This window comes from Melospiza melodia, chromosome 3, assembly GCF_035770615.1.
Source record: "Melospiza melodia melodia isolate bMelMel2 chromosome 3, bMelMel2.pri, whole genome shotgun sequence".
NCBI classification, from domain to species: Eukaryota; Metazoa; Chordata; class Aves; order Passeriformes; family Passerellidae; genus Melospiza; species Melospiza melodia.
In genome coordinates this window covers 48,571,262-48,594,319 of record NC_086196.1, presented here as the reverse complement: position 1 = coordinate 48,594,319, position 23,058 = coordinate 48,571,262, and the positions used below count along the sequence as shown (strand labels likewise).

Below are 23,058 nucleotides of genomic sequence, written 5' to 3'. Positions count from 1 at the left end.
TATTAAAAGGAAGTCATCTAGAATATCTCTTCTTAGTGATGGTTGCCCTTCCATCCTAAGTTACATTTTGATTATGCCATTTCTCAATAGTTGTCTTACTGTGTAACGTTTTAGCTTCTGTCTCACTCTCTTGGCTTTCAGTGTGAGGGTTCTTACAGGTATTTCCCTTGAAATAACCAACATGATAGTGTTGTCCTCAGGGTGTTTTAAACCACTTGTAACAATTCACTCACCAAGGGGCATTCCTGAAAACTATAGACAGTTTTCAGGAAGCATATAAACAGTGACATCTTCCTGTGTTGATTCCAATATGCTTTTGAGGAGGTTTTGCAGAACTTTGTTTTGGTTTGGTTTTGTGGTTTGGTTGTTTTAGGTTTTTTTGTTTTTGTTTTTTGTTTTTTTTTTTTTTTTTGATAGAGTTTAATATAAAATCTTTTTACTATTTTTACACAGACATGTTTTCATTTAGACTACAACGTTCAGGAACTGAATGTGCCTTTTGTATGTATGGAGAGCCCTCAATAAAGAAAAGTCATGTTCTTGTAGTTCCAGTTAGCACTATAAATAGCTTTAGAATAATGTTGTGCTGAGAGCCATAGAGAGCCCCCATAGATACCTCCCAGAATCTCGTCAAAAGGCAGAAGAGCAATGTTTTTTGGAGCTCAAAAGAGAGAGAACCCTTGCTGGTTATGTCTCTTGACATGAATTTCACCCAACATCACAAGTAGAGGGGAGATATCCTCTAGTTTCCTTTTGCCTTTTTACCCTGGTCGTGTTTCCTATAAAACTGCTTGAGCCTTAGTAAAGGCAACTGCAATTACAGTGTCAATTGCCACTTTATGAAGAGAACTCAAGGATAAGCCTCTGTGTTCCACATCCATTTCCTCCTGCCCATAAACAGCCCTGTTTCTCTGACAGCTCTTTCATCATCATCAACTTGACCTAATGCAGAATTCTGTCTGCTGCATCCTGTTGTGTTGTTGTGGATGTCTCAGCCATTCTTCAAGTCAGCTTAGGCCTGCTCTTGTAGATTCTTTCTGCACAGTATCCTTGAGGTAAAACCTGTCCCAGCTATCCATGCAGCTAAAAAATTACTCATGTGGAGTCTTGCATCTCACTTACTTCATCATCAATTTCCCTGGCCATGACTTGACAGAAGCAGTCTTGTCCTACTCTCATTCGTTCAAAAAGAGCACTTCTGTCTTTTTTTCCATTTCACTTTGTTTTTCCTTCATTGACTCCTTCTGTTCTGTCTCATCAAGATTAACTGCTAGCTTCCAGTGTCAGGGCTACTCAGAGACTTTAACTCTCTACTCAGTATTTGTCTTTTTTTTAATGTGAGAAGAAAGATTTTCCTCAATAGATGTTAAACCACATTGGTGTCAATCACTTGCCCCTTGTATTCTTATACTAGCATCTCTGAACCTTACATGATTCCTCCTCCAAGGGATGGAGATCTTGGGAATCTAATGGCATGTTTCATTGCCCTCCCACAAATCTTAAAATGCCCATTCACTGTGATGTCTCAGTGTTCTTGGCACCACTTAGATTAATTAGTTACTCGTGTAACTAATTAAACTGTAGAACTGTAACTAACATGCCATGTCCAGTCCACTGTGTTTTTGAACATCCTCATCTGTATCCTAGCTCTTGCTGATTGTTTGAAAGAGAAAAGTTGCTTTGAGGAAAAGGCCATCATTCTAATGTGTTTGGTGTTTGTGCAAAGCCTGGCACTCTGGCTCTTGGCAGCTCAGAATCAGCAGGTGATTAAGGTATGCTTTGTGTCACTGGGTCTATGTAAATGGTTGATGGATTGTGATTTGTTGTGGATTCCAGCAGGTTGTTCCAGACACCTTCATTGAACTTGCCACATATGCCACTTTGATAGTAATATACAGGCAGGCATATAACACCTAGAGGTGTTGATACATCATGAAATTTTTATAAGTATAGGAATAATGTAAAATCTCATCCAGACTCGATCCATCATTTTGATACGTTTCATACCTAAAAAATCTCAGTGTTCTGTGCAGCCACCCATGGAGGCTTCATGGAGACTGCAAATGCACTTTTAGTATGGACTGAAAATGAATAAACCAAACTCTGAAATTCAGTTTAGTTTAATTTTTAACACCTGATGTAAAAGCTAGTTTTTTGCATGCTGGGGACAACATAATTGATAATTATCATTTGAAATGTTAGCTATTTGCAGCTTTAAAGTAATTTTCATTCCAAAAGTGTGTTTGAAAAATGCTTCAAGGCACTGAATTCCAAAATACAGACTAAAAGGTGGAGCCTTGATATGTTGGGCTTAGATCTGTTCAGAGTATCCAAGTGTCCGTGCATTCACTGATTTTGGTTGAAAAATTCAGCATAACATCTTAGCATCTTAGTTCAAGTTGTATCAGAGCTTCACAAATACCATGATAAAACAATGATAGCCTTCAAATAAAAGCCATCTGTTAGCAGTAGATTCAGTAACTGCTGATTACTAAAATGCATTTAAAACTTAGACAAAACCACATTGACCAATGCCCTGAGTCAGGGCCAAATAACAGCAGCCCAGGCACCATTTCGCTGTGCTGTTATACATGCTGTTCATCTTCCCCACTGTGAAATCCTGCATACGTCACCACCTCTGCCCTAATTTTGTCAATAAAGCTCTTCATTAAATTAAATAGCCAAAACAAGTTATCCTTTAGAAATTCTGATTTAGCTCTCTAGAGTGTTGGTTTTTTTTTTTTTTAGCTTTTAATAATCAGCTATATATAGATGCAAACAAACATTTTCAAAAAGCAAGTAAATGGGCTTATGTATGTCTGCAGGAAAATGTTTTGACTGTGTAACTATGATAATGTGATTGACAAGTAGCGAAACAGCAGGGGTTATTTTATTTTTCTGGCTTGGTAAGTGAAATGCTACCTGGATGGAACACAGATGTGTAATCCATTTTTCCCTTTCTAATTAGTGATACTTTGAACTCCTTGGGGGAGACCAATTTGTGGACCCCTTGCTGCATTATGCCTTCAATAAACACATATACTGACTCAAATCAAATAGCTCAGCTTCTGAAGCCTGATTTTGCTTTCAGTCTCAGTATATTGCTGTGTGATTTTTACAGCTTGCCATCTTGTAGAATTTGGAGTTAAAAAGATACTTGTGTAGTTTAATGAACTCATTGTGAGAAGTGCAGCTTCTTTTTCCTTTGTTTGGGATAAAAGATAAGCTGGTACTTAATTTAGTCAGAAAAGTTAAAATCAAATAGTTATTTTTCTTCTAAGTCACTTCAAATTTCTCCCAATATAGTATTTATATAGTAAATTATATAATTTGAAAAAGAAAAGTGAAAAAAATATTGCAGTTATTAGCACTGAAATCTGTCTGAAAGTGTGTATTGCCATGGGAATAGTCACTTCTCAGTCTCATCCCAGGCTCTGCCACTGATCTACTATATTTAAGCAAGCAACCTACTCATTTGCTTCCTTTGAGACAACATGTATAAAATGGAGATGTGGCCACATCATTTACAAACTGTATGATGTTAGTATTCAGTTCTCAAAATCTGTCTACACTCAGAATTCCCACTTATTTCAGGTGGAAATAAATTTTGGTTGGATCTCAGGAGCATTACTTATAATGTACATGTTTGAGAGATGACTAATGGATGAAATGTTATAGAGGCTTTGTATTTTGAATTCTGTTTTTGTTTTGGTGGCCTAACAAAGTAGAAGGAAACCAAAGCACATTAGTAAGAGATAACAGCAGCACTCAAAAATATAAGACTCAAAAAAGGGAAACCATTGTGGTTGAGTCTAATCTGATTCACCAGTGCTGAAGTAAGCACATTTTAGTCTAATAAGAAATTTAGTGTACCTATTTTCCGAAACTTAGACCTGATTTAATGCAGTACGTAGTGTGATTGTTCACACATGATCTTTTACATCAAATTCAGGAAAGCCACATGGGTGCAGGATACACAGGCCTGTGTATCAGGTATTGTGAAGGAAGCCCTGGTTATGATGGCAAAGCCCCTGAGCCTGTGTCTGAAGAACAGGAGGAAGTCTCACACAGCCAGTGTTTGCTGTGCAGTTGGAAGCAACATCTTAACTCAAGCAGGTTTTTCTATCATCTGCTTTATAATAGGGCAATAATTTTGCTGCTTTTCAGTTTGATTACAGCAGTGTTATCTCTGTGGGAGTATCTGAGGTGCTGTTGTTTTTTTTGTTTTTTTTACTCTTCTGTCTATAATAAGCAGTTACTGCAAGTGTTACTTGAAATAGCAACTATTTTCTCTGAGCTGCAGTTTTATTTTCTTTTGGCTTTTATTTCAGCTGTGGGAGCCAGATGCTCCAAAGAGTGTGGGAAGCTGACTTGGAGGCCTGTCAGCTGTTGATCCGAGGGTTTCAACTGAAAGAAACCAGTTGCTGTGGTTTTGAGGAAGAAGAGAACCAAATGGATGAGATGGAGATGACTGCTGATGCCCCACCTGATTCTGAAAAAAGAAAAGAAGGTCACTTTCTAAAGGGCGCAGAGTGGGGTGCTGTTTCCCGCCCCAAACACAGGGAGCTGAAAGAGGTATCTGAAATACTCTGCAGCTGTATTTCAAGGGATACTGCTGGTTTTCCTGTTGAGAGGAGGAGTTGAATCTTTGTGATGGGTCAGCAGGGCAGGTTAAGTATGAAGTTAACATCTGGCTTTCAATCTGGGACATGAATAAAATAGCTTATTAGCTTCTCAGAAGTCCCTCAGCCCTTTTCCCTTTTATCATCAGTCTTTTTAAAATGCAGAAATTATTCAGACAATAAATACAGAATGTGCATCAGGATTTAAAGGAAAAACTATTTAGGCAAAATTATCAGTTGTTCCTCATCTCACCAATGAGTTTCATTCTGAGCTGGTCCTGCTGACTTGTTAGCCTGGGTCATTGTTGGCTGACATGGAGAGAGAGTTACTTTTCCTCCCTTAGTGAAATGGTCAAAGGCTTCTGAGCTAATAGATGCTAATAGGCTTACAGCATCCAACGATTATTAAAAGGAGGAAAAAATAATGAAGCTTAGAAGGTTTGACAAATTTCTTTTATGTTTTCATGTTTTGATCTGGAACACTATCCCTGCTTGAAAGATCAACCATTATCTAATAATCTTTTAACTATACTGCCTATGTCAACAAGCTGTTAAAAAATCTTCATCACTCAACAGCACCACTGAGACAAAAAGACCCTCCAACAGCAGTTGTTAGTTTTATTAGCATGGAATTAGGTTGAAAAAATTTAAATTATGCTTAATTGCATCTGATGTTAAGAGCTATTGAACTGTGCATTGCTCTGAAATCTGATGCCTAATTTTGCATTTATACTGGCTGAGTTTTAGTGAAAAGCAGACCCATACCTGACTGTAAAATCCTCTTGTTAGTAAAATTCTGGTTTTATATTGGGCTTCAATAGTTCTTGCAGTCTTTTCCCAGGGCAAATGCTTTACAGACTGGCTTCACAGAGGGAACATTTTATTAGAAATAGTCAACTTGGCTTTGATTCCACCTCCATCACTGCCTTAGCATATTTTTTATGAGTCTGCTGAAATAATATGAGGAGTTCTGTTGGTTATGGAAAGCTGTGCTCCTCTTTCAAAAGTGCTTAGAAGCTCTGGAGTGTTTGGGATTTTGTGACTGTTTCTGTAGCACTCCTGATATTTGTGCTATAGATTATCACCCCTTTCACCCCTGCAAGCCCAGATTGTTTCCCTGGAAATCAACCTTGCTATCCAAGAATGGCAGCCGGGCAGCTGAAGTGAGATGACTTCTGGTTGTGGAGAGATTTTTGGGACTTGAGGGATGATGCCCCACATCTTGAATGGAAGAGAAACTGTATTTGCAGTGACAGGCAGTATCTAAACTTTTAGAGAGGAGCCATCACAGATTATTCCCTGACATCTCTTAGTAGTTCATCAAAAGGCGGAATATAAAAGCAAATGAAAAAACCTGACACAAATCATGCTAAATTCTGGTTTTGAACATGTTGAAGTGCAAGGAAAAAGTTTTGTCTTGATTTGTAAATGGACTTGAAAAACAAACCACTTCTGAAGCATTTAAATGCTCTATTATATGGTAGTGACTTTTTATTTAAAAATAATTCAATATTTGTGGCAAAAAAATAGTGATGTGGTGTGTAATCTCTCAATTTAGCTATTTTTATCACTTCCATGGAAAAACTTATTCGTAGCCATTAGCAGGGGATCTTTTCATAGCCATTTATCAGCAAGTGAGGATATCTAATAGAAAAGCATGTATTTGTCAAAATACATGGTTTCATATTATTTAACGAGGCTGTGAGAGGAATGGCTTGCTGTGGTTGCCATGTTTCTGGAATGACTGTTCTGTTCAACTGTGCCACAACCTCTGTTCCCCCTCAGGGAATTCCTAGAGAGCACCATTGGCTACTGAAGCAGAAGGAAAGAGTGTTCTTTGTACTTAGAACTTACTGAATTAATTACTTCAAACAATATAGGAAAGGCTGATAGTAACAAATGTGCATATATGCCTTGGAAAGTACATTACAAACCCAGATGATTTATTTACTTTACAGTGGAAATCTAGAAATGAAGCTCTCCACTTATTTATTGTGTCATATAGAGCTAAGCACTAGTGCCAGGTGAATATTGGTTTTTTTGATGTGTACTATAAATAGTTTTCTTGCATATTACTGTATCTTACTCTATAGGTTTACTTTGAAAGCAAGAAAAACTTAAGTAAGAAACATAACAGTAATAATAACAGCAAAATAGATGAAAAAGCCCTTCTTGTAGATCCTCAGAAACTGCTTTGCAGAGGGGCCATTTATCATTTTTAATTAAATAGCCTCACTAAATCATAAAATATGACATGTTCTGGTATAAAAATATGTAAAGTATAAATTCTTTGAAAGTTTGTTATTTTACTATCATGTGAGCACAGGTTTATTAACTGTCAACAGTTATTTTATAGTTTTCATAACTGTGTTTTTTAAGACACTGCTGATTTTTTTTCTACAGTTTTTTTGTGGTAGACTGGCATCCCAGAATAATTCAGTAAATCAGGCTTCCATTATAACACAGTCTGTTAACTAGGGATGAAAATCAGATGCATTGGCAGCTCAGTTTGTTGAAGCATCATTAATGATGTTTCAGTAAAAGCTAAATAAAAAGAGGCCAGCAAAAATCATCCTGTGAACCACTCTGAGTTACTTAAATAAGATGTGCTTCTCTCAGTTGAAGATTACTCATTAGACTCATTTGGCTAGCATTAGAAAAAGACTGGAGCAAAGTTGCAGACAATATTGCTACCCTCAGTCATGTGGAAGTCACCTTGTCTAATGTATTTGATGTGGATTCCTAAATTCTCATATAAGTGTGTACTTCCTAGCTGGTAGCTGTGTTGGTGAAGTTAAGGTGTCCTATCATTTCAGTTGTAGTTTGACTTTTTGTGAGTATTTGGCTTGATTTTCTTCTAAGCCTCGGAAGAATTTAAGGTGGGTTTTGGTTTTCATCCCACATATGTTTCATGCTTTTAAACTGAGTGAGGTGGAAATTGCAGTGATCATTACTACATGGTTAGATGCAATCTGGGGGATTTCTAAAATATGCAGCATCATTTCATTTCTCTTCAGACATTAATGACTGCTTCTTCCACTCCTTATAATATCTTGCTTTATTTTTTTTCCTTCTTGATAATATATGTGTAAGCAAACACTTTCATGAAGAGCTTTTAAAAACAGCAAACCCACCAGTGATCACTAATAAACTGAGAGATTTGTATGTGCTGGAACCTCCCTAACAGCAAGTAACCTAATGAACATGGCTATGTGTGCACCTGCAGGCTTGAGTTCCTGACCTGTCCTTTTTTCTTCTTCTGCTCTCTGGCATGCTGTGCAGTGCTCCCTCTTAATCACTATGAAGGAAAGAAACACCTACTAGATTTCAAGAAAATTGAGGTGATTAAAGTTACAAGGTAAAATCCAAAATTCAGTAGTTTTACATTCTGTAAGTCAGCATTTGTTGGTAGTTGCCCCATCAGAATTGTTTGTAGTTAATTTCTCACTTTTTCATCACAAAGAAAGTAGAGAACAGGGATAAGGATAAGGTCAGCTGTCTTTTTCCTCTTCTCTGCATACTTCAGTTTAGCCATCTGGGGTGATGTTTTGGGGTTCGTTGAAGATCACTCTGGTGTTTAGAAAATGTTCTATAATTGTAAAGTCTTCATGAGATTAAATTTTTAAAAGTTACTGAGGTCTAAGTGATACCAAATGGACCATCACAAAAAAGTAATATTTAATGTGGTGTCTGCCATTAAAAAGAAATTATCATAGAACGTGATACAACATTTTTCAGAACTTAGTGCTAGCAAGCACCAAGAAAGCCTTTGTGAGCAGACTGTAACTGATTACTGTGCATTGGGATGGCCTGTGGTCCAGGAGGCAAATGAGTAATGTGTAAAGGACAAAGCCTTCTGAAAGCTAAATAAACTCTGCATTCATTTGAGCTTTAATTAAACGCTGTGTTTGTGGAGCTTAGAAAATAATTTGGAAATTTAAATTTTAATCTTATTTTTAAATGTCAGCATGAAGCATTAGTGAAAGTCAGCGTTTGTGTGTTTCTTGTATTGATCCCAGCTGAAAAAGGATGTCAGTGGCAGGAGGCAGCTGCCTTGTACACAGTGGTCACATCCTGAGTGCACAGCCACATGTGGAGCTGTGCAGCACAGTGCCCCTCAGCTGCACCTGAGACTGGGGTGGAGCTCTGCTGTAAAAATGCTGGCTCTTTAGGGAGGGATTGTAGCACCTCAGAAAGCTTAATGTTTACATGTAATTTAGCAGTAAAATATCATCAGAAAATTAATATTACAGGCAAGAGAAATTTAAACCATTTTTTCAGATTGATTGCTGAAAATAGTGTCAAGTAACAATTGTGATTTTATGGCAGATTAGTGATTTTGCACTTTAATTATGTATATCTATATATGTGTGTGTGTATGGATACCAAAGCAGTATCCCTATCTCAGTTTATTATCAACAACACTGTTATGTGTGATTAGTATTAATGATTTCCCAATTATGCTAATATCAAATTTCTTTGCTCCTCAGCCAGTCAATGAAACATTGGCTAATTTCATATAGACTTCACAGATGAAGGAAATTTTGAAGGAAGAACTGACTATAGCATTTGTTACTAATAGGAAACATTGAGTGGGCCTCTCATTCTCCTGCCCAAGATAATTTACAGGGTTTGTACCAAAAAAAAAAAAAAAGCCTGTAGACTCTTGAATGAGTCTATACAGATGTACAGATCTGCAAGAGTTTGATAAAATGTTTGTTTCAATCTATAGTTAGTCATTCAGTTTTAGAGGCAGTATTCCTTGTGGGTTTTAAGTGAGAAGTCACAGCAGGCCTTAATAAAATGTATTCAAATATAGTTTTAAATATTGGGTGGCTGCCACTGCCCCATTATAAATGCAATTTAAGTCTTTCATGCATGTGAAGAAAATTGATGCAATTTTTCAGCTTACATAACTTTCTATTGTGCTATATGGTTTTTATAAGTTCCATTAAAATCATGCTGCTTATATAGCATGTATCTACTATATACTTAATAATGTATCTCTAACAGGTTATGGAAGACATTTCATTTGGAACAGAGGGTCATTTATCTGAGGTAAGTGTTTCCTAGGCAGTATAAAGTGGTGATATTGTACAGAATTTTCTTTGTCTCAATTAGAATAAATGACACTTGTGTTTATGGTGTTACCTTTGCTTAGAAATTGCACTTGTGTGTGCACTTGGAAAAAGCAACACAATCACAACTAGAGTGGGCCCATTCCTTTTTTTCTTTTTTTTTCCATTGAAGGTAATGATGTAATTGCTGAGTATTTCAGGGAGTTTATAGTTAAAACCTGTGCTAATATTTTTAACACATACCAACAACAGGATAAACACACGGGAAAATAAGAACCAGTAATATTTAGCCAGCCCCACTGTAGCACTGTCATGATGCTTAGCCTGTTTTCTTGTGTGCCACTAAAAATACCTTTGAATTTATTTTTGAAGTATGCAAGCATAGTGAAGCAGAATGCACAGTAATAGGAATTTCATCTAAGCAAAAATACTGGATGTTTGTAATTTTACAGAAATAACAAGATCTGAGAACCTAGTGCATGTATTTAAGAAAGTTAGGATAATTGAGTGACATGAGATGCATGGCCTGTGAGAAAAACCTGCCAACATACAAAAAACTGTCTACCTACAAACAAAGAGTTTAGGTAATAGATGTGTAAGGAGAGTTATCCTGGGTCTAAGAGCTGTACTGTTCCAGTCTGGTCCATTTGCATATCAGTGTGCCTTGGGTTGCAACTTACATAGTAAAGAAATTTAGTATCCAAGCATTGTGTCCAGCCAGCAAATAAATTACATGTTCAAGTAACCCCCAGTTCACCTTCCATAACAGCATACATGCCTCCTGTCAAGTACAACTGACAAGGGCTCCAAACCAGGCAAATATTAAATAAATAAATATTAAATTTAGGATAAGTGTTCAGATGAGGCATTTCTTTAGATTCCCACCAGTGAATCCAAAGACTGTGGAGCTGCTGGAATGATCCAGGAAGGATAATCTAACTGCAACACCAAGCTCAGATTGTTGACTTTGTGTTCGAGGAGATTGTGACATGAGGGCACACCTAGGATAGACTGCTTGGCTGTGTGTGAGTTCAGCATAATTAAAAACAAAAAGCCTTGAGAATGAAGGTGAACCTTGCAGAAAATGCAGATGGCCTTTCCGATCAGTGAACTTTGCTGTGAATTCTAGATAAACTGTGTGGCTGCTTGTGTCCATGCATGACATGAGATAGGGACAGGGAGGCCTGTGGGATAAAGGCAGCACAAAGCCCTACTGCCATCAGGGCAAAATACTGAGGGCATCAGAGGTACAGGTATACAGGGCTGCCACTGTAGAAGTGTGCACCAAGAGCTTTATATCTTAAAGTTCTCATAAGCAGAGAGACTTTCAAGATTTTGGCAGAGGGGGACAAAAGTGCATGAAGAGAAAATAAAGCAACAATAGAAATAAAAGGAAAGGAAATATGGTAGGAAGCCAGGCTCTACCACACTGCCACAGCTGGGCTGATGGTGACTTGTAGAGAGCTCTCCACAAAGCTCTGTGGGAATGTCAGCAGCCTGTACCATGTCAAGGTTTTGCCTAAATGTACCTTTGGTGCTCTGGTCCCCTAATTCTCTCTGGTCAGTCTCCTCACTCCCTGCAGGAGAGCGCCCAGTTAAGTCATTCCTGCATCTTAGTGCCTTGGGAGCAGAGATGGGAATGAACAACACTAGGAACCACCTATAAATGAAACCCAGCTCTACTTACTCCTTGCACACCAGGATGTGGACACAGGAAAACAGTTTGGTACTTTTGTTTCTTTTTCCAAGTCCTGACCCACTGTGAATTTTTATTGGTAAGTCAGTAAATAGCCTCATCCTCCCGCAGCAGGAGCTGGAATTGTCCCAGTGTAATTAAATGAGCCAGTGCAGTGTGTGCTCTCATTTTAGAAAGTCTGCAATTAGGGAATATCTTCAGTCTAGTAGGGATGAGAATAGGAAGACTGCTGTCAAGCCACAGCAGGGTGCTGGAAGGCAGTGAAAAACTCTATTCCTGCAGAGATGCTTTTCCAGGGACACTCCTCTGTAGCTGTAATGGGAGATACACAAAGGGAAGAATTGCCAACCCCACTGTAATTCTGATGAGTCATTTAACACTCCCATGTGGAGAAGGGTTAGGAATCAGTTCAAGCAAAGGGAGTGTGGGAAAAGTATGTTATGGTGGAAAAGAGGTAGGTCACAGCTGGCTGGAAGGCTTTATGCCTAAATTGTTGCATATGAGAAAGTGGGGAGTGTGTTGTAGTGCTGAAGCCTCCTAAATATATATAACCACACTGATGTAACAAAGGAGCAGTCTGTAAGTGGAAGGTGCTAAGAGCAAAAGTAATTGGGAAACAGCCTTGATCCCTCTTCTGAGAGAAGTTAGGTAGATACCTCCATGAAAGAAAAGCTCATCTAAACAAAAACAGGGGAGTTTCTGTGGGACAAACTCTGTAGGAGGAGGATTCATCAGATATTTTTTGGTATTGTCCAGAAGACATCAGGTTTATAGTGCAGCACCATCTTCTTTTGGTGCAGAAAAGTACAAACACAGTCACAGAGTATATCAGCAGTTTTTCAGTGGCTCAAAAGTTCTGACAAGGAAAGGACAAAAGTGTTTATAAGAATGAGTCTAGAAGCATACTGCTCAGTATAAGTGTGAAGCAGCAAGACCTCTGAGCCCACTAAGCTACATTAAACAGGAGACATCTGAAATCGCAAGGGAGTTCAGGGATAAGTTAGATGCAAGGGAAAGGTGAAAGAAAGCATGGAAGGTGAAAGGTGAAGCACCTTTCTAATAGGAAAGGTGAATGAGAAAATAAATGAGATCAGAAATTTTTTTCTTCCTTTTTCTCTGTGCTTTTGGTCTTTCTAAAGATTATAAGCTATGCCCAATTATGTAGTGCTCCTGGTATTCACTACCAGGTAGCAAGAGTAAAAGATCCAAAGGCAAATGAGATGTACTCAAGTGAGGCTAGACTGATGAAATTTCTCCTGAGCACATAGGAGCCAAGAAAAACAATCTCCAAACCATTAACAAGCTCCTTTGAAAACTCCTAGAGGAAGCTTGAAGTCCCAAGGGATCAGTAAAGGCAGACTTTGTGTTTGCTTTTAAAAAGGAGGTAGGCCAGGAGTTTATGTGCCAATCAACATAATTTCAATTAGGATTAGAGTTCCAAATGGTCTTGATAGATTGAAAGAATAGTCTGAAATCAATAAGAAGGGATATATTGAAAGACAGGTGCAAATTACATTTGAGGGAGAAAAAGAGTTGGATTTATGTATACAGATGGTAAATAGCAGCTAAATTGACAATACTGCAGAAAAAGAATCTAGGTTTATAGTGGACTGCAAATATAGTGGGATTCATTACCTTCATTGTGTTGGAAGAAAGGGCAAATGTCACTCGCAGCCTCATTACTGGGAATGTCAGTTGTAAGACAGAAATAATTACTGTGCTTAGCTGAGAATGCCAAAGCCTCCAGAGGACTATGGCTCTAGTCTGGACATCTCCCTCTATGGAAGACAGGAACATGGTGAAGAAAAGACAGAAAGGAATAGAAATAAAAAGTTTAGAAGTCCTGGTCTAGTTGAAAGTCAAAGTCTTCAACCACATAAAGCATAATGATATATAGGAGAACTATAGTTACTGTTGTGTGCCATGTAAGGGTAGAATGGAATGTAGCCATTTTGGTTTGTAGCAGGAGGAAAACCTGCTCACTGCAAGGGGACTTTAGCCCTGGAGCAGTCTGTGCTCTGCAACCAGAACGGCCAGATCCCTGTCAGCTGCTAAGAGCCGTGCATGCAGACACCAGCTGAGGACAGTGACAGCAGGCTTGGTCACGCTGCAAGTGACAGAGAGGCTCTGGTGGTCCCTGGCTGCTTCCTGGACAGCCTTGCTGGTGTTGGTCATGAGTAACATGCGTTGTTCTCAGTGGCCTTTCTCATCTACAGCAGCTGCCCAGGACAATGCATGTGGGTCAGTAAAACTGGGATGCAGAGGAGGAACAAATGCTTTTGTTTGCTCCTCCCCTGCACTGTGGTCACCTCATGGCCATGCAGCTCATTTATCTAAGGGCATGTGCACTTAGCTTGCATGTGGCTGAAGCATCTGCTCAAACACGACAAATATAGATGGCTGCATTCTGTTTCTAGCAATTATTTAAGATACATCATGGCCTAACATTCTGGAGTTTCAAGTGCTGACAATTGCCATTAACTTCTGCAAGGGTCAAGGGAAAACATGCAGCACTTCTGTCAACTGTAGATCACTGTTCTAAACCTTGTGCCATAATGTGAAGGATCTGCCTGCAAGGACACCTTTTTGTAGTTGTTATTTACGTTGCTTTGAATTATTTTAACTATTATGTGGCCAAGGATGTGTAGTGCACGTGAAAGAAATCTCGGTTTGACTCTGCAGAAGGTGTTCTAAAGCTTCTATTTTATTTGGATTATGATATTGCTGCTTGGAAGTAAGGCAATGCCCTTTTACAAAAGTTCCTCTGTAGAAAGAATGAATTTTAAGGATATATCTGGGAATCCTTCTTCTCAGCACAACCACCAAAGACTAATATAGACTCTAATCCTAAACAGAATTAAATTAATCTAGCTACTACAATGCCAATTCTTCTATATAAAATTGCTAAACTAGATGGAAGAGCATAGGAAGTGTTTGTACTGGAAAAGCTGATCAAACATTTTCCTCAAGTAATGCTGTCAAGGAGCTGTTGCTCATAGGTGGCTGTAATGTCTTGCAAAAGGGTAAAAACAAAACACAGAAGATTGAAGTGGAAACCATTCCCTCTGCTCTTGATGCAATATGCTGATGTTACAGCAGTGCATCAGCTGGAACGTTGTCTGTTTTAACCATTTCTTGCATCAGACTTTCACATCTTTGGGAAAGAATAAGAATTTCTACTTTGTCTGAGAAGCCAGAAGAATTTCACCTTAAAAACTAAATCACACTCATATTTGTGCTGTTTTCACCTAATTAAGGATTTAGAGGGGAAAAAAAAATCCAAGCCAGCTACATTCCCTGTTCAGAGAAAAATCCATAAAACAATATTGCCTCTCAGCTCTCTCCTGACTCCTGCTATCTTTCCCAGCTGCTTCCTAAAAGTGCCGTTAGAGCAAAAATAACCAAAGTCTTCAGACTTACAGCATCTTGTAGCATTGACATAACCATCAGCTTGGATGAGTTGTATTTTATGAATAAGTTGAGCTTGAGGCAGAGTCCACTTTCCTCTCAGAGATATTGTTGATCAGTGTAAAGTGCCACTTTCCAACCAGGAGCTGTTCTGAATAGTTTGTGTATCACTGACAGGGGTTTTTCCTGCCTGCATAGAAAAATGTCAAATAAAAATGCTACCAATGATGTCACCAGGCCTGAAAGGCACTAAGAGAAATCTTTTCTATCTACTTCTCTGGGCTATCAAACCTTTTTAAAATGAGGGCCTGGAGGCAGAAGCTATGGAATTGGTTGAATACTTAGAATTATTGTTGTGTATTTTTGAAAGCACTGTGTTTCTTCCATTTCTGTTTTTACATTTATTCATTTATTAATATAAATTTTGGAAAATCATAATTTATATAATAGTTCTCCTGCATTTCTCACATGACACCTGCAAGTAAATTCCTGGGAGCTGATGCTTGTCTAAGGTGTTGGAGGAACTTCTCATTTCAACTAAAAATCCAGCTGGATTATGTAGGTACAGAAATAGTTCATTCATACACAATTACTGCTGTAATAAAGAGAAATTAAGCTGCATTATTAGGATTTAAAGAGTAATTAAATATAACCTCAATCTTACAGAGCTATTTTGGTTGCTCTGAAGTGCAGCCATAGCCATTTAGTTATGATTAAATTGGTTTCAAGTGTTTAAAGACCTAAACAAGTTTGATTTGACTTTTACTCTCTCAGATTTCCCTGCCTTCCCATATTTTTGTTACGATTGGTTACGTTTGCCTAATATTTATTGTTCTTTTACTTTAATTTTCAAAATAAACAAGATTTTGTTACATTATTAGGCAAGGCCTTATGCAGCCAAAACGTGATCATTCAGGAGGAATACCCTGCAATTTTTCATATGCAGAGCTTTCTCTACGTGGTCATAATTTTAGATGTTGCTTTCAGAGTACCTGTTTGATTTATTCCAATTTAATGATTTGTTTAGCCTGAGCCCTAAGTTCTCTTGGACAAGTCATCTGTTCTTGCATGTGTGTGCCAGAATGATTCCCTAAGAGCTTTCCGCTGATACAAATGGCCTGGGTTGTCCCACTGTGTAACAGCACATGGAGTCCTGCTGGTATGCTGAATAATAATTTAGTAGCTGGATGGAAGACTTTTTCCTCATCTTCTGTCACTGGTCTTCAGAAAAAGACATTCCTAGTTGCTGCAAGGAGAGTGTTTATTTTCTCCTGCCATGCTCTCAGTTTAAAAAAAAAAAAAAATGGGTTTTTTTCACATCCATACATTCTGTGGGGTGCTGCTGTAGGTTCTTAGGTTTGTAATCCCTGGAAGTGGCAGCTCTGGTCCTGTGCACAGAGCCAGGGACTCTGTGCTCCTCTGTGTCTGAGCTGCAGGGGTTTGCAACAAAACCTCGTAATCAACCTACCTGTCCTGGGCCTGAGCTGCAGCTGGTCCCAGTGAGATCTGCTGCATAGCCATGTCTGGGAAAGGCCCAAGGAAAGCAGAAGGGTAAAGCTCAGTGCCACAGCAGAGGACGTGCCAGCAAGAAGAGCTCTTCTGGCATTCAACCCCATGTATGCAATGTACTGTGAGATGCAAAGTGAAAGGATAGCACACAACTGAGATTGGGTAAATGTGTTCACCGAAACTCAAACTGTTTCACAGTGGGCAGCATTCCAAAATGTATTAGCATGGTTTCTTTGGAAGGCCTTTGACTGAAGGTTTGATTTCTTTAAACAACCACTGGTGTCTTATAGCAACTGGTAAGTACAAAGAACCCCAAGTACTTTCTTCTTTGAGTAGAAAAATTTTCTGCAGATAGTATATGGCCACATTAGAAGCAGGCTTTATTAATGAGTGCACAGACTGGGTCTAGTGACAATCCAGCTTTCTGGATTCCAGCTGATGAATTACTCATTTTTTAAACATGGTTCTAGCAGAAGTTCATCTTGGCACCATAATATTTTTTTACAAATAACCCCTGTCATTACTGTAGACAGCATTGTGGTGCCATGGGAGGGAGAGGAAAGGCTTGTCTCAGAGCTGTGCAAATGGATTGATTTTTTTCCTCTCTCCTCATATTTTCTGCTTATTTGGGTCATTTCTCAAAGTACTACTCAATGCAAAATATAAAAAATAGCAATTACCCTTGTGCAATGTATCTGAAAAAAACTTACAAGAAGGATTTTGAAATTGGCTTAAAATACTCAGTTTAAAATAGAAAACGTATTTGCCATCTGTAAGTTCTAAGTAGAGAAATGTTATTTTTGAAAATTTAGTCTTGCTTAATGATAACTCAGTAAAAAAGTACAGTTTAATCTTTTAATCTCAAAGACTTTGATTTTTCTTTTCTTTTACATTTTCTTTTACTGCTTGAGCAAAGTCCCCAAGTACTCTAGCCAGATTTTTCTTCAAAAATATAAGTACATTTTATGTGCATAAGAGTTACCAAAATGTTGCTGCTTGAAATATTTACATGACCTAAAAGTATAAATCATATTTACATGAACAGCTTGAAATTTGGGTACCTTAATGAGTGGTAAGCATGAGACTTCCCTCCCCTGCTGTGATGAGACAATGGGGGAGAAAGTTCAGAGTGGTTGTCTTCACGCCCCTAATCATCTGCTGAAAGTGAGGTGGTGACTGTTTCTCTGCTGGGAAGAAAACTGAGACCACAAACTCATTCCATTTCAGATTAATCACCAATTTATTGTATAGAAGCTTTTCGTCCCTCTAATGGGAATTTGCTTTTAGGCAATGTCTTTGCACTGCAAATTATCATATTCCCTTACTAGTATTTTATTTTCCCTTTAATTTGATGCAAATTTGATGTAGAAAAGTGCAGTCAGCAGCAAGCGTGCTTTCTTTTATTTTTCAACTTTCTGTAGGAGTTCTTCATATTTTCTGCAGAGTTGGGAGAAAAATGTGAAGCAATAAGTGAGAAATTGGTGCATCTGGAAGATCAATTGCAAAGTTCCGCCTGCAGAGTTGATGAAGGAGTTATTCATATCCTTTTCTCTATAGCTATGGATACGTATCAATCTCTGTAAGTATGCACATGAAGTACTTGCCTGTCAGATTGGCATGGAGTGCTAGTTCTTAGTGTAGGTTAGATGCATTAAGAATGGGAGAAATTATTGTCTTGCTGAAATGGGCATTTTTGTGTAGTAAGTTTTCCTATAATGCATATTTTTTAAAAAATTGATTTAAACAGAAGTTAGTTCTTTGTAAATTAAGATTGGGTACTAAAAAGCCTTTATTTCACTGTTAAATCCTTTTGTTGGTAATGCTTATATAATTAAATACATATCACACCAAAAGCTGCATGGATATGAGTGTCCATGCACCTGCATTTCCCAACATGATTTATCTGAATTAGATGCTGCATTATTGACTCAGACCATGTATCTTGTCACCTGTAGTTTGGGGTTTTTTATTTTTTAAAAAAATGGGCAACAGATGCCTCATGTGGCATCCTACGCATTATAGTCTGCCTCCAACACTCCAGTGCAAGTAACCAGATGAGTTATTGTCTTATGCCCATGCCCACTTATCTCTTTCTGTGCTTTATGTGTTTTTCTGAAGATTGCTTAACCTTTATGAGAAATTCCTTGGCCGTTATTTCAAAATTTAACATGAAGTTTTGTTTCATTTGTAACTTTCATAGGAAAAACTTTCATAAAAGGGATTTTGTTCTTCTAAGAAAGGGCAAAGAAAATACGAACCAGTGAAGCTGAGGAAGGTGAGAGTGCTGAGCTGGTTAGGTTTTAGTAGAGAAGAGGTGGCAGTCGAGAGGATCACGAAGAAAGAGAGATATGTTCAAAGTGCAGAGATTAGCAGAGGAGCCCTTGGAGACATCTGAATGTGAGTAGGGGTGGTGATGGTGCTAGAAAGGACTCAGTTCCTGCTAAGAGAAGGTGAACAGTCCTACAGAGGATAGTTTAGAGAAAAGAGAATAAATAGTGTGTGGAAATACCACTGTGTTTTAAGTAATTGGGCATCTATTATAAGTCATTGCAGAATTCCTATTCCAGAAACTTTTCTTTAAAGGTAGCAGAAGGTTTCTTTAAAGGTAGCAGAAGGATAAAGTGCAAGGGGCAGAGAGAAGGAGGAATGGTGCTGGGGGAAGGGGATTTGGGTTGGAGAAGTCCAGTCAGCAATTTGTCACTATAAATGTTTCTTTTCAAAGCATTTCCATACACACGCAGTATACAGAAAGATTATTCAACATTCTTTTTATTATACTTGCAGTGTTCATGCTTGGTTGCAGTTGTGTTTCCCCAGTGCATTTTTCTCAGAGCTGTATGGGTGTGTCTCGTGTGTGTGTGTGCAGAGCATCCAATTCCTTTCTCCCTTGCATGTATTTACTCTCAATTGGGCTTTCTCAGTGGCCCTTACAGAACATTGAGGCTTGGAGTTATAGGTGCTTTGGAGGGGACTTAAGTTAATATTCAAACTGAACAGTCATGTCTGATCATAGTTAAACTTTACTAGGTAATGTGAAATAAGCTAGAAAACTGCATTTTTGTCCCCAGAAGATAGTACACTACATATATGTGAAATAGTAGTGTTTCTTATGTTCTATGGAGTGTGCCTATTTCTTCACAGCTGTTGACACTGCAAGTGTTAGTTAAAAAATAAAATTAGTAATTGTAAATTTCAGGAGAGTTGTAGATTAGTCTCATTTTAAGCCACAGTTTTCTGATAGAGATCTGACTTCCTATATCAGTGAAATTCAACTCATGTTATCTAAGTACAGGAATGCACAGTATGTGATATCCTGGTCCTAGCAAGACCATCGGTCACAAAACAAGAAACCATGTTTAAAAAACAGAGATGTACAAAGAAGCAGTTCAGCAATTCAGCTACCCCTCATTAACATTAAGTTGCTATTTCAGAGGTAGTCCAGGTCAATATGCATAAAATGTTACCATCTGGTACATATAATCACTGTGCTGTACTTCAAAAAGGAATGAGAAAAATAGCTACCATAGTGCTACAGACCTGTGGATTGGGGTTTTTTTAATATAAAGACTGCTCAGTGCCTATAAAATTTGCTTTCACTCATTGGTAACTTGCCTGTATTGCAGAAACTAGCACTAAGCTAAGAGAAAACAATTAGCCTCAGTAGAGGAATTTATTTAATAGATGAATCTGTTGTTTGCATGGTAATCTATTTGATTTTAGATAAAATAATTTCCTATCACAGATACTGGACAATCATGCAGTTTTCATTAAAATCTGTAGACTCAGACCAGGAGCTTAAAGACCTGAAATAGTAATGAAAGCAGGATAAATTTTTCCAAGTCCATTCACTGGTATTTTTTACCCTTCCCATATTTCTCCCAAAAAAAATGCCTTACACATGAATGTAACAAAAGTACTAGGTCAAAAATCTAACTGGGAGCTGCACAGATGTAAATTAGTCCTGTGGTCTGATTATTAAAAGACTTCCAAAGACTCCACTGAGAAAAATAAATTCCTAATGCTCTTGAGCCATTTTCCAGTGTTTAGTGTGTGTCATAGCTTTGATTAATAATTAAGTTTGTATTGGAAGAAAAAACCCAGATGTCATTTTTTTCATTCTATGTTTTGATGGCATAGCACTCTTAAATCAACCATGCTGCTCATCATAAGTGCCAGCACAATTTGAACAAAGGAGAAATCCAGTGATATTTCTTGGCCCCGAGTATAGGCACAGACCCACTTACAATTCTAATTTATTGTTGAAATCTTTCATATAAACCACTAAACTGCCCTTCTATATAAAAAGCATCAAAAAACAGGGGCATATGACTGGATGTTAAAGTTCCCTGTAGAACTATGACATATTTGCTAAATTCTATGTAGTATAACCAAATAAACCTGCAAAATATTCAGTTATGATTGATCATTAATGAGTGTATGAAAACAGGCCACATCATTAATTGGAAAAACCAAAGGATGAGAGGTGACTCATTATGGTGTCTGCAGAGCTGATGAGAGGTGTTAACTTTCCTAACAGTAAAGGCCTGGAATTCCCACTAAAATTAAATGGGGCCTATATTGCAATTTCACAGTCATTTTTTGTTCTTAATGAGTGGTTACATTTTGATAGACAATTTGAATGCATGTAATAGTTCCTCTTGGTGGAAATGCTTTGTTGGAAGAAAACCTCGCTGTAGTATTACTACAAAAACAATCTTCTTTCCTGGCCCTAAAATGGGCATTTCAATCAGTTGTTCTAAAAGCAGAATTTTGTGCCTAAACATAGGTTAGCAAAGTGACCTAATAAGTTTAATCATTCACCTTTATCCTGCAGCAGGCTCCCACACCAGTCTTGTTTTACACCAGAGCAGGTTTTCAACAGAATCATGTAAACTTTAGCCCTGTCTGTAGCTCAGTGGGGAATCTGACTCTGGGTGAACCTTTAAGAGATTTTGGGATCCTCCAAGAGTTAGAGGTGGCAATGGCACCCTCTTTGGTTCTATTTCAGATGACAGGAGAGTGAGCTTTTCCCACTGTGTGTCACACAGAGAATGGTTCCACTTGTATACTTTATGCTCTGATAGAGGTAGGTCAGTGTATTTCCACCCAGGTCCTGCAATTTCTTTGCCTTCCATTTTCTGTTGGAGGAAGCAATTTGAAAGTAGATGATATTCAGACCACTGAAGGGCTCCATTTTTCAATATGTAGCAGTCATTCTGTTGCAGTTTTTTGTTTAGTAGTTTTTGTGGGAGTGTTTTGGGTTTTGCATGGGAGGGATATTATCTTAGTTTATAGAAATAACATTCATGGATATGAAGGAGGGCAACAGTAATCATGGTGGTAATTTAGAAAACTCTAATTGGTTGCACTACTGCAAATACCCCTGAATTTTGTAAGGAGAAATTATGGATTTCCAAAGGTTGTTTTACTCTCTTTCTGTGACACCACACAGAAACAGCAGGGACTTGCTTAGTATCTTTCCCTTGCTCCCAAGGATGCTCTTCAAAAAGGCCAAAACCCAGGTCATTCAAAAGAGTTACTGAATTGTCTTGGCTCTTCACTGGTCCTTTGGCATGTAGCACACACAATCAAAGAATTGTTTAGCTGGAAATGACCTTTTGAGATCATCTGGTCCAACTCCTTGCTCAAGCAGGGTCACCTAGAAGAGGTTGCCCAGAATGTTGCCCAGTCAGATTTTGAATATCCCCAAGGATGAGCACTCCACAACCTGATTGTGCAACACAGTCCAGTGGTTGACCATCTTCAAACAAAAAAAAAGTCTTCATGGATTCATATTCAATTTCTTAGTTTGGAATTTCTCACTATTGCTTCTTGTTCTGTCAGTGGACAAAAAAAAGTCAGAGGAATCTGGCTTCCTCTTCTTCATTCCTGCCTTTCAGCTATACACAGTGGTAGTATCCTGTAAGCTTTCTTTTCTTCAGGTTGAAGAGTCCCAGCTCTCTCAGCATCTCCTCATGTGATGGATACTCAAGTCCATTAAACTGGTCCTGTGCTGGAGTCATTCCAGTAAGTCCTCCTCTCTTATTGTGGAACCCACAACATCCAGATGGGACCTTACAAGTGCTGATTAGGGTGTAAGGATCATCTCCCTCTGCCTGCTGGCTGTGTTTTTGTTAATCCAGCCTGGGAGGCACCTTTACCTCATGACACACTGCTGGTGTACAGTTTATTGTCCACCATGACTCCAAGGTCCTTTTCTACAGAGCAGTTTTCCATCTGGCTTAGCCTCTCCAAGGGTGCTGGTGCCTGGGGTTAGAAGTGACACTTGAAGTTAGGTGGTGGCACATTGAGCTGAGCTTCTGTCTGCAGGCACTGTAGAGTTTGGCTTTTGGAAACAAACACAATAGTTAACCAGGTTAGAAACAAGAACAACCAAAAACCGAATCCTCTTTTTGATTATTTCTGTTCTTCAAGAACTAATTTCTTCTTCAGATGTCCAGAAAGTGCAGTTACTTTCCAAAATCCCATTGGCCTTTATCTCAGAGCAGTAGTGGTCCTTTATTGTCCTTCCAATGTCTTTTATCTTATAATATGTACTCTCAGTTTCTAACCTTTCCTATAGGAAGGCAACTGATCCATAGCATCTACTTTTTGCCTCTTTTCCCTGGACATCTGGGCTGAGAGATCAGAAGCTGCATTTGAGCAAAATGATCCCATTTTTCCAAAACTTATTTAAGTCCCTACAGTAATTTTATCTGCTTTTTATCTGCTTGCAAATCATGGG

At 38.3% G+C, this 23,058-nt stretch overlaps 1 protein-coding gene and 1 long non-coding RNA gene across 6 annotated transcripts in view; one reads left to right on the top strand and one right to left on the bottom strand.

Moving 5' to 3' along the window:
• Window positions 1–17,911, top strand: part of DISC1 (DISC1 scaffold protein) — a 176,096-nt gene extending 158,185 nt beyond the window's left edge. For 3 of the 5 annotated variants that reach the window (XM_063151636.1, XM_063151634.1, XM_063151635.1), the window contains 3 exons: window positions 4,332–4,575; window positions 9,636–9,680; window positions 17,735–17,911. In XM_063151636.1, the coding sequence (XP_063007706.1) occupies window positions 4,332–4,575; window positions 9,636–9,680; window positions 17,735–17,896 (451 nt within the window). In that variant the 3' untranslated portion in view covers window positions 17,897–17,911. Of the gene's footprint in view, window positions 1–4,331; window positions 4,576–7,904; window positions 7,981–9,635; window positions 9,681–17,734 lie in introns of those variants that run through there. The other 2 variants (XR_010027113.1, XR_010027114.1) reach the window with 2 other exon arrangements.
• A 1,153-nt stretch (window positions 17,912–19,064) lies between these two features.
• Window positions 19,065–23,058, bottom strand: part of LOC134415791 (uncharacterized) — a 45,938-nt gene continuing 41,944 nt past the window's right edge. The window contains exon 3 of the long non-coding RNA XR_010027115.1: window positions 19,065–22,659. This is a non-coding gene — a long non-coding RNA (uncharacterized LOC134415791). The remainder of the gene's footprint in view (window positions 22,660–23,058) is intronic.